At 42.2% G+C, this 11,326-nt stretch overlaps 1 protein-coding gene across 12 annotated transcripts in view; it reads left to right on the top strand.

The window, feature by feature from the left end:
- The first annotated feature begins 857 nt into the window (after nucleotides 1–857).
- PPP1R9A (protein phosphatase 1 regulatory subunit 9A) overlaps nucleotides 858–11,326 on the top strand; it is a 303,872-nt gene continuing 293,403 nt past the window's right edge. For 8 of the 12 annotated variants that reach the window (XM_032874882.1, XM_032874873.1, XM_032874856.1 and 5 more), the window contains exons 1-3: nucleotides 1,613–1,726; nucleotides 1,979–2,185; nucleotides 3,450–5,064. In XM_032874882.1, the coding sequence (XP_032730773.1) occupies nucleotides 3,670–5,064 (1,395 nt within the window). In that variant the 5' untranslated portion in view covers nucleotides 1,613–1,726; nucleotides 1,979–2,185; nucleotides 3,450–3,669. Of the gene's footprint in view, nucleotides 911–1,211; nucleotides 1,284–1,612; nucleotides 1,727–1,978; nucleotides 2,186–3,449; nucleotides 5,065–11,326 lie in introns of those variants that run through there. The other 4 variants (XM_032874796.1, XM_032874822.1, XM_032874813.1 and 1 more) reach the window with 4 other exon arrangements.

Here is an 11,326-nt window from a genome sequence, read left to right as displayed (position 1 = left end):
AATACTTAGAATTGAGTAACTACAAAGGCTTTTTGAAATTAAGTGGGGAGAGATTTTGCTTCCAGGGTATCGATTCTGTATACAGACTTGCTGGAGTTCATATCCATCTACAATCATTTAGTAGTTGATAAAGCTCTGGATAAGTTACAAACCTAAACTTCAGTTTTCCCATCTGGGAAACGCAGATAATTATAGTTCCGTTGGGAAAACTTGTTTAAGAATTTGAAATGGGCAAAATATCACTTGGTGTTCTTTCAATGGAAGGCTGGATGTTATCTACAGGAATCTGGTTTTTTGGTTCTACGGCAGTCTGCACCTTTGACCTTCGACAAGGCCATTTTACTATTTTATAAGCTGTAGAAACTAATGGTAATGTAAATGTTCTTATCTATAGAAATGCAAAATTACTTTGTTTTTTAGAGATACCATTACTTCCCTGTAGAACAGGTAATTCGAAACATTTCATTTTGAGGCCTTACAGAGTTTTAACCAGTTTGGCCTTTTTACGGATTGTCCGTTAAGATCTGCTTTTCACATCCTTGTTGGAATGGGTCGTAACATCTTGCGATTCCCTCCCTAATTAATGAGTCAAATGATATTTCTGACACATTTTTATTTTCTATGTCTATGAGAGCTACGGTATTACCTTCTTGAAAAATTATCCTTTAGTCATTTCTACCCTGTGGAATATTTGGGAGGATTGGTTAAAAAATCCACATTGATCCTCATGATCAGTTTCGTATTTTGCTCCGAGGCTGTAACACTTCCGGTCTTGGGGCGGTGGGGGGGGGGAGAAGGGGGAGTAGCGGCAAAAGGGGGAGGTTGGGGGTCTGAAAAACTCTATCCTGATGCGAACGTCAGAAGACCTCTTCATCCTTTTCTTTTTTAACAGTGGAGACTTGAGGTCAAGGTGGGTGTTAGGCGGGGCACAGTGGCCTAGGTGTTGGCCTTCCGCGCCTGGAGAGTGGCCTGGGGTTTTAGATGCCCTGGGGTCATCAAGTCAACTGCAGACTTTGTGGGGGCCCAGCAGCGGGCCGAGCGGTGGCCCAGTTTCCGCCGAACCAACCCCTCTCAGCAAGGCCGAGAGGCCCCAGGAGAGCAGGCCTTGCCCCAGGCCCGGGAGGCCCCTAGCCCGCGGCCGAGGGGGTGGGGCGGCCTCTCCTCGGGCCGGTGCTTTTCGCCCTCGGTTGGCCGCCAGAGGCTCCCTCTCTCTCTCCCTCTCCTGGGATTTTGCTGCCGGGCTCCCTCTCTCTGCGGCCCTAGAGTTAATCCCATCAGCCGAGGTGAGGCACCTGTTACCCTGGGCCTTCCTCACCCCCGCGGCCTCTCCCCCACTACACCTGGGCTCCCGGGCGGCCCAAACGGCCCGGCGCGGGTGACCGCACGTGGGCCAAGCCCCTTCCGCGCCGGGACCCCAGCCCCAGGCCGGCCCGAGTGTGCGAGCGTGTCGCGGCCCGGGCGGCCGCCCGCCCGCAATGGCGTTGGGGAGCGCAGCGCGCCTCCCGGGGCCGCCCGCCGCGGGCTGGGCGCGCGTGGGGGCCGCGGCGCGAGTGGAAGCGGCCGCCGCAGCCGCCCTCCGCGCTGCGCCGTGAGCGGCGGGTGGAGGGGCGCCGAGCCGGCCCGCGCGGATAGAGCCGCGGCCACCGTGGGGCGGGGGGCGCCTCTAAGGAGGGGGGTGGGAGCCGCGGCCGCCCGACCCTCCCCGCCGGCGGCGGCTCCCGCTCGGGTAAGGGGGAGGCTGTGCGCGGGGCGAGGAGTTGGGGAGGGTGGAGATGAAGAGGAAAAAAATCGGGATGTACAAAGGCTGAGTTGCAGGCTGGGGGTGGGGGTGGGTTGTGGTTGGGGAGCGATAGGTTGAGGATCGGAGGCATTATCAGTGGGATCTATTGTTTCCTGGCACATTGGGAGGAAAAACAAAGGGATTTATTATCATTACCCTGTAATTTTTTTTTTCTTTTTCTTTTTTTAATGTGGCTAGGGAGCTCGGCTTTCCCCGTGCCACACTGGGATCCGCCTGGCAGCCGCCGGGAGCCGCAGCCAATGTGTTAGGACTTCAGGTGCTTTTTGGCACAAAGCTAGACTGCGACCTCCTACCATAGCGCTTGGCGTCACCTGCTCTCCCGGCCCTGCCCCGGGGCCGAGGGATTGCGTCCCGAACCAGGCTTGGGAACCGGCTGCCTCTCAAGTTGGTGTTATTTATGTTTGTCTTTTGTGAGGGCAGGTTTTGAGTCCCCCGGCGGCCCCATCTCCCCCGCCCCCGCCCCCTCGGGTTCGAATTGGCCGGGGAGGGAGTGGGGTGTACGTGGGGGGGGGGGAGGGGAGGGTGTGCAGGGCTTAAACAAATGTCAGGGTACAAGGAGATTGTCGATGCTTTACAAAAAAACAGGCACCACACTCTCAAGCCTTTCTTGTTTGTCTGCATGGGCCATGCATGCGTGCTGGGCCAGAAGCCGAGTTTGGAGGCGGTTTAAGTGAAAGTGTGTGCTTCCTCAGCTGATTGTGCGTGAGGGTGATATGGCTCGGCCTAATATTAAAAGACAAAACAAAGCAAAAACAAAATGAAAAATTTTAGAGCTACATTGTCTGCGCCTCAGCGGATCTTGAAGTATTTGATTACTGGCATATTGATATAAAATCCAGCTGTGGGCTAGTGGAGACCAGCAAGCATGCATTGCGTTGCATTCTGAGCTTGTAGTAAGTTAGAGGAGTAAACAAATCAGGACGATGAAAAGAGGGCTCATGTTATATTTGCTTTCTTATCGTCACGTTCTGCATTTATTCCCGTGATATTCTACATCTCACTCTATAATTAATAGTATCCACGCTTAGGAAACTTCCAGATATTAGATGTGAGTGCACTTAGAGTGAAACTTATTTTCATTTAAGAACTTTCTTCTGCTTGTTTTGGTCTGAAAATGTACTAATGTTGCTTGGGGGATGCTGTAAATGAGAATATTAGACCAAAGAGAGTGAACTAAGCTACTGTAAGCATATTTTGGACTTTGGAAACATAGATTCCGAACTTTGAATTGTGCTTATACAGAAAGAATAAATTCTACCTGATGGGGAGCACCCCAAATGAAATTCACTTTTCGAAAGGTTTGGTGATATCTTAAAGATCTGTGAACTGGTTTCTTTGAAGGTCATTCACAAAAGCAACAGAAACTTCGGCTAAAGTTGTCTACTTGTACTCATGTGTAACTTGTATGTGTGTCAGTATATGATTTCTGTAGGGATCTCCAAATTGTGTTTGAAACATTTTTGTTATCTAAGACCAATTAGAGGGATAACTTTTAAATTCTTGGCTTTTAAATTCCCCTATCAATAAATGATTTTTTTCCCCCCTGTTTGACATATGGCTAAGCCACGTTGAAAAGTGTATTGTTAGTTGACTGAACTTAAATTCAAATAAGTAAATGAATTTAGAAATTCATTCTTTTCTGTTACAGATGAACCTCTAGTCTTGCTTTGAAAAAGCCATTTTGTATAACCCCTGACTGAATAATTTTCTAATACACCTGTTGGGAGGATCACTGATACAGTATGGCATTTGAGAGGTACTTTTTTTTGACGAAATACTGGTGATTAGAGAAGAGAGGTGTTTTGTTTTTGTTTTTTGTTTTTTTTCCTGATCATTATGAACATTGGCTTTTCACCCCTGAAGTAAAAATGTTGAAAACCGAGTCTTCAGGTGAACGAACCACTCTCAGAAGTGCCTCTCCTCACAGGAATGCTTATAGAACTGAGTTCCAGGCACTGAAAAGTACCTTTGACAAACCCAAGTCAGATGGAGAGCAAAAAACAAAAGAAGGTGAGGGCTCCCAGCAGAGCAGGGGGAGGAAATATGGCTCCAACGTCAACAGAATTAAAAATCTATTTATGCAGATGGGTATGGAACCCAATGAAAATGCTGCAGTCATTGCCAAAACAAGGGGGAAAGGTGGACCTTCATCTCCACAGAGAAGAATGAGGCCCAAAGAATTTCTGGAAAAAACAGATGGCTCGGTTGTTAAGTTGGAGTCCTCTGTTTCAGAACGAATCAGTAGATTTGACACAATGTACGATGGCCCTTCATATTCTAAGTTCACAGAAACTCGGAAGATGTTTGAGAGAAGTGTGCATGAGTCAGGACAGAACAATCGCTATTCCCCAAAGAAAGAGAAAGCTGGAGGGAGTGAGCCTCAGGATGAGTGGGGTGGCTCGAAGTCCAACAGAGGCAGTACCGATTCCTTGGACAGCCTTAGCTCCCGGACAGAGGCTGTCTCCCCAACTGTGAGTCAACTGAGTGCAGTGTTTGAGAATACCGATTCCCCCACTGCCATTGTTCCTGAGAAGGCTGAGAACAACGAATACTCAGTGACTGGGCATTATCCCCTGAATCTACCATCTGTTACTGTTACAAATCTTGACACTTTTGGCCACCTTAAGGATTCTAATTCTTGGTCTCCTCCAAGCAAACACGGTGATGATGCAGAGGATTCTCAGAAGGGTCATACAGCTCCGGGACCAGAAGTGGCTTTGAAAAGTACCTCTCTAGCCTCCATACCCAGTGAAGAGACACAGCAGAGCGAGGAAGCCGAGGACTCCACATCCAACCAAGAGACTCCTGTCAGGATTGACAGAGACGTTCCTGAAGAACCTTGTGCTGACACTAAGGCAATGCCAGAGTCTGAAATCCCTTCACCACAAAATGAACCTTTAGAAGACGCCGAAGCTAATTTAGTTGGGAGTGAGGCAGCAATGCATCAGAAGAAAGACCTGGCAGGTGGTGATTTTACCTCTGCTGATGCTTCTGGATCCAGGTGTGGAAAGGAAGTACCTGAAGATTCGGTTCATTTTGAGAGTTCCCATGTTTACATGCACAGTGACTATAATGTATACAGGGTCAGATCCAGGTATAATTCAGACTGGGGAGAGACGGGCACTGAGCAGGATGAGCAGGAAGAGAGTGATGAAAACAGTTACTATCAACCTGATATGGAATACTCGGAAATTGTTGGATTGCCAGAAGAAGACGACATCCCAGCAAATAGGAAAATTAAGTTTAGTAGTGCTCCAATTAAGGTAAGTATGTTTTCTCAGTTTGTTTTTGAAATTTCTAAGTTTTTTTTTTTTTTTTTTTTTTTTTTGTATTTGGGCCTAAATGTATGTAGAATAGATTTGACAACTATAAGGAAGTCACGGTTGTTGATATACACATGTTGTCAAGTGATTTTAAAAGTGTGGGAGATGTCCACATATTTCCTAATATACTTTAGGATTGCTTAAACCGGTATTGACTAATAGTAAAGTTGAAGAAGTTTGAGGATTGTGAGATACATTCCAATGGACTGGAGTATGAATAATATGAACCCGGAAAACCAGGAGTGTTAGTTTGAAAATAGAAATACCTCTTTAACTAGTTCTACTAAAAGTACCCATATGTAATAACATTTTCTCAATCTGGACCCTCTAGGATATGAGGCATAATGTACAATGAGAGAGTCATGGTTGACCTTGAAATAATAGTCTTTATTTACTTGCTTAAAAAAATCTGAGTTCTCTCTTAAGTGTAAGTGGATTGTGAGGAATGTTGAAACCTACTATTTTTTTTGTACTGCTACTTAGTAGCGGAAGTTTGATTCATGGAAATATATTAGCGGACTTAAATACTTTAATTGGAAAGCTATGACTGTGATTAGCTTTGAGTTCAGAATTTGTGATGTAGCCCTGAAATGAAATTTTATGAAAGGAAATTAAATTGATTTGTCATTCATGTATATGTTTTTACCTCTTAAAAGCTGGATAAATGCCAATTGAATTCAGATGCTCTATTCTAATGACTTCACTTACTTAACATTTGGTGTAGAAGAAATAGCAGAACGTACATCAGTAGCGGGGGGTGAAGCATTATTAGCCGATAATGGTGGGAGGGGCAGGAGGTGGTGGGTTGAGTATTACAGTCTCCTGGAATGCTTTTTCAAAGTGTACTTGCCCATCAGCCTCCGACCTAAGATTCTAGCATGCCCTCCTAGGGGAATCTGAAGGGTTGTGGTGGTAGAAATGTGTAGTTTGAAACCACTTTCTAGGGACTCCCAGCTTGTCCTGTGTGTATATATAATAGATTTGGAATTTGATGTGGTGTCTTTTAAAGGAATCTGAAATCCACTGTCTATTGTCATTTCCATCTTTTGAAACTTCCATATAAGGCTGTAAGAGAGAGAATTTATAAAGCAAAGAGAAATTTGACTTTGCTCTAATTATGAAATACTAATTTGAAATAAATAATCTATGAAATTATTTATAGGTGTTAGTAGGCAGTTCATTTCATTAGGGTAAGACAAAATTTCTGGGTCAGAATGGGCCATGCCAAGTTACACTGTGTTTAAAATAACTAGAGATGTGAGTGTGGTTTCTGAGTAAGCTAAGTTTCTTTGCTGTGTTTTCCCACTTTCCTTTGTGAGCCTCTCCCCTAAACCTCTGCCCCATACCCCCCAAGTCTTATGCTCTCTCTTTAGAGGTGTCTTACCATCAGGCTTATCCAGGGAATTCCTACATTTCGCCGTGCATGTTCCCTTCCAAGTGCTCTCCTTTGAGCAGCATCTTTCTACCCCTTAGGAAGAAAGCAATAAAATTAAATTGTTTCACACTGAGCAAGGCAGGAGTAACTGAAATGAACTCTTCAAGGAGTTTGTTAAAACCAGTGACTAACCCCCTAATGGGGGATAGCAGCTTACGAAAATTTATCAACTAGAACACTACCCACTCGACCAAATGGGACACCAGCCTTGTATTTGCGTCCTGAGCTGCACAAAACGTAATGTATGGTGATGGGTTTAATGCATTTTAAAGGATTTCTTATTGAAACATGGCTGTTCATAGGTGAACAAACCAGGTTTGGGATATGATATTCTGAAATTCAAGTGATTTTTTCCTACTGTTGCTTATAACAAAAAGCATTTTGCCTTTTAATTTTCATGTAATAAAGAAGTTATGTATTTTATATAACAAGGAATGAAATAGATTACATACATATAAGTTGTAACACATTTTATCAAGAATAAGGTTTGTGAAACAAAGATAATGCACTAGGTTTTAGTGGGCAGTTAGCAGTACTAGTTGGAGTGGATTAAGTTTTCAAACAGAAGATTCATTCTTAGCGCTTTGTAATGAATAAGACAATTACTCTTTCTTGTTGTTCTCACTGTTTAACATGTAAGTGGATTCACTTGGAAATCTTGAGAGTCACTTTTCTGCTGGTACTGGGGATGGTAGTATTTAGATTATTCTACAATTAAGATTTTTGCCTCAGAGCGTGGTAACAATGAAGTTCAACAAGTGTTTATTGAAGGCTTTTCATGTGTCTGTGCTCATGCTGTTAGAAGTAGAAGACACGCAAATCTACAATGTTGCCTCTTTCCTATGTGAGCTGGTGCATCAATTCTTCAATACTTGGTATTTAAAACCCATATAACACAGTCTGAAAACCTGTGCTGAAATGTCTCATGTCCTGTGAGGACTGTAACTGTCCTTGGCTGTGCTAAATGCATGGATTGAACAGGATTTGATAAACCATTTGGAAGGAAATACACTGAGCCATTCCCTATGTATGTTTCATTATTCCTTTTGTAAAGTTTCACTTACAGAATGGGAGATAATGATTTCCAACTTAAACCTTTTCTTTTGAAATTTAAACATACTGCCTCTTTCAGCAACCAAAGGTGACATACTCTTTACAGAAATGATCTTTAGAACTTTTACATTCTTTTCCTGATATTCTCATTTACTCTTCACCAGAGTAAATATTCTCAACACTTTTGGGCTTTTGTTTTACATCTTGTGTATGATCATTATGTGTGTGATCATTTCATCAGTTTTTATTTCAGTTCTCCTATAGATTTTTTTAAATAGATACTTTCCTGAGACATCTTAAATCTGGATCTAGGAAAGCATCAAAATGATAGCTGATCTTTCCTGTGTACCGTATTACTTATACATAATCGGTGACATTTAGAAATGGATTGTTTCTTAATGGATAGGTTGATGTGTTTCACAGTGTTGTGGAAAATTACAGTGGGATTGATTAATAATGGAAAATATAAAATCCAAGTTTGAAATATGGAGTGAGAGAGTGTTATGAACCATGCTAATTTGAGCTGTGGAATTATACCTTCATTCTCAGGAATTTCTCAAAACCAAGAGATTGAATTAATTAGCTTTGCTTTAAATGAACCCAGGAGAGAAGTGGTGACATTTTTCATTATTGTTTTCTGTTAATTCGGAATATGTACTGAGACCTTGCTACGTGTGGGTAACAGTGCAATATACAATAAAATGTAATAAATGTAATAAATACATAAAGTGACTGGAGCCGATCAGGTCAGCAAATGCCAGGAGGTGGGGAGTGGATAGCCCCGTAAGGATGGTTCTCGGGCTATTCTCCTGAACTGTTCCTGGATGCTCTTTCTAAGGTCATTGCAACCCTTTTAAGGCAGTCATAACCCTTTCTCTCTTTCTGGTAGTCTTATGTCCTTTGGATAGTTGTTCTTGAAACTTAGCATCGATGAAAAAGGGTATTTTCCTAATTCCCTTAGCAAGAAGGAGATTGCAGGGTTAATGTTAAGGTATGTTGTGCTCTACCTTTCTGAGTGTTCTCTCCAACTATATGGAGCTTTGCAGAGCTGGGGTTCAGAGGAGAATCACCAGGGACTGCAGTGCTTCTCTAAATCTTACATGAGACTTGTTGAAAGGGGGTCCCTTAGCATTCTCTTTCTTTTGGGGGGCTCTGAGTTGATACACAGGACATATACAAGACCTTTTATTTGGGAGGTGTTCAGAGTATAGTTCTGAGATTCAGATTTCGGTCATTCTGTTTCTTCAGATAGTCTTGATCAGTGCTCTTAAACTTTAATATGCTTATGAAACCCCTGGGGATATTTTAAAGTGCGGATTTCTAATTCAGCAGGTATTTTGGAGGAAATCACCTTGATGCAAAGATTAGCCTGCAAGCGCATCACCAGCTTTCCCACGGGCTATACAATAGACAGGCTCAGCAACCAGATTAAATGTCTGAATCACAGTATTTATCAAATCAGTTTAAAACACACAGCTGGAAGCAAGAGGAAAGCCATAGGGAAAGTTTACACAGGTAAGGAGCAAAGTTTGGAAGAACCACAGAACCTGAGGCCCTGGTACACAGTATTTATATGCCCAGCCCTCTCACTTTCACATCACCCTTCCCACTAAGGGTGTGGTTCTGAGGACCAGAGTTGATTTTTGAGTATGGGCTCCACATACTAATAATCCCCTCAGCTCATGATATCATGGTATTTGCTCTATAGAAGAGAGACGGTACAAGTACGCTTACAGACAGCTGTAGCTTTGCCAGTTTCCCTGGGTTTTATTTGTGTTTCTTGGGTCAAGCACCTGTGGGTCTGAAATAAGACCAGGCTGGGCGGCGTCGGTGGGTGGCTGGTATGGAGATGGCGTATCTGGCAGTCCAGAGATGGCACGAGGATGACTTGGTCTTTCCATCCCTTTTCTTTCTGCAAGTGAGCTTCTTGTTTGTTCCATCATATTTTCTATTTTGGAATGTCTTTTAGCTTACTAAATTACCTATTTTTAACACATCTTAAAAAATTTGCCTTCATTTTTAGAAGCTTATAAGCTCTTATTATCTGTACCTAATTGAGCCTCTGAGTGTGGCCTTTACCTCCTTAAATTATTAGCTTACTTACCATTAGTGACCATCACTTATAAATGTCATCCATCCCATTTGTTTTCTTGACCTATATAACAGAATTTAATATTGTTGAATAATATAGCAAATTCACAAAAAGTAGGTCTCAGGTGAGATTGTGGATTCCTAAAAAGATCTCAAGTGTGTGCTGAGGCTGCTGGTCAACAGATCGCTCTTTGGAGTATGATTGTGAAGTAGTTTTCTGACTTCTGACAAGAGCTGGTCACAAAATGTTGGGGAATCCTTTAACACATTTGCTTTCCGGATTGGTCTGCTATAGCTGGTTTTGTGGAACTGTGTTCTTTGAAGCTGACACAGGTGTAAAGTTGTAAGGTGCATGATGGTTGTGGATACAAGAATGGATTATGATCTCTAAATTCATAAAAAATTTGGGTCATTAAAATGTCACATCATAGACTCCTGTGTTAGACCACACAAGAGTTTTATACAAGAGTGTTAAGTTTTGTTTTTGTTTTTTTTTCTTTTTGGAAGATTTTATTTATTTATTTGAGAGAGAGAACACAAGCAGGGGGAGGGACAGAAGGAGAGGGAGAATCAGAACCCCCGCTGAGCAAGGGGCCTGACACGGGACTCCATCCCAGGACCCTGAGATCATAACCTGAAGGCAGATGCTTAACTGACTGAGCCAGCCAGGTGCCCGACATATTTCTTAATATAAGTTGTGGAAAATATGCTCGAAAAAACATTACTCTAAATGAATTTGAGATATATCTGATGAATTTACTAAATCTAGAGTAAAAATTAAATAGTAGTTTGCAAACTATTAATGTGAGCTTTTTAAGAAAATGTTTTTAATTATAAAAAAAGCAGGAGGAAGCAGTTCTTGATAGACTCAGAAACTCCATTTCTTTCATTTTTTGGAAGCCTAAATTAATAAACTAGAGAGAGTATAGGATTGTTGTCTTATTTAGTTTGTTTTTCTTTGGATATCTTTGATTTTGTAACATTTAAATTGGACTTCCTTTAACATTCTGATGTCTTGGTTTATAACCAGGTAAATATGTCAAATATTTTAATGTACTATACACATTTAATGTACAAATATTTTAATGTACCCCTTTTCTAATATTGAATGTGTAGACTAATACCTCTTTTCTATTTTACTAGACGCTGGTCATTTAGTCTGCAAAAAGGGGTTCTTTTCTACAACAAACTATTACAGATTTTTTTTTTTTTAAAGATTTTATTTATTTATTTGACAGAGATCACAAGTAGGCAGAGAGGCAGGCAGAGAGAGAGGAGGAAGCAGGCTCCCTGCTGAACAGAGAGCCCGATGCGGGTCTCTATCCCAGGACCCTGGGATCATGACCTGAGCTGAAGGCAGAGGCTTTAACCCACTGAGCCACTCAGGCGCCCCCTATTACAGATGTTTGCGGGCATCTATTTGTAGTAGAAAGATTTAGTTTTTTGTTTTTTGTATCAGCCATAATTTTTATGTTCCCCTCTAAACTTCCTCACAAAGGACACTGGTTGTTGGCATTAATGGATTTTAAAGGGAAGAGACTGTATTTAGGGGAAAATAACTTTCTATGTTATCCATGCCTTATTTACCTTATTAACGCAGTTACATGCCCAACAGTAGAAATC

The sequence above is a fragment of the Lontra canadensis genome, unplaced genomic scaffold (genome assembly GCF_010015895.1).
Source record: "Lontra canadensis isolate GAN:19392208 unplaced genomic scaffold, GSC_riverotter_1.0 scaffold2, whole genome shotgun sequence".
Lineage (NCBI taxonomy): Eukaryota > Metazoa > Chordata > Mammalia > Carnivora > Mustelidae > Lontra > Lontra canadensis.
Note: the sequence above shows the minus strand (reverse complement) of the source record. Positions and strands in the feature narration are given on the sequence as shown.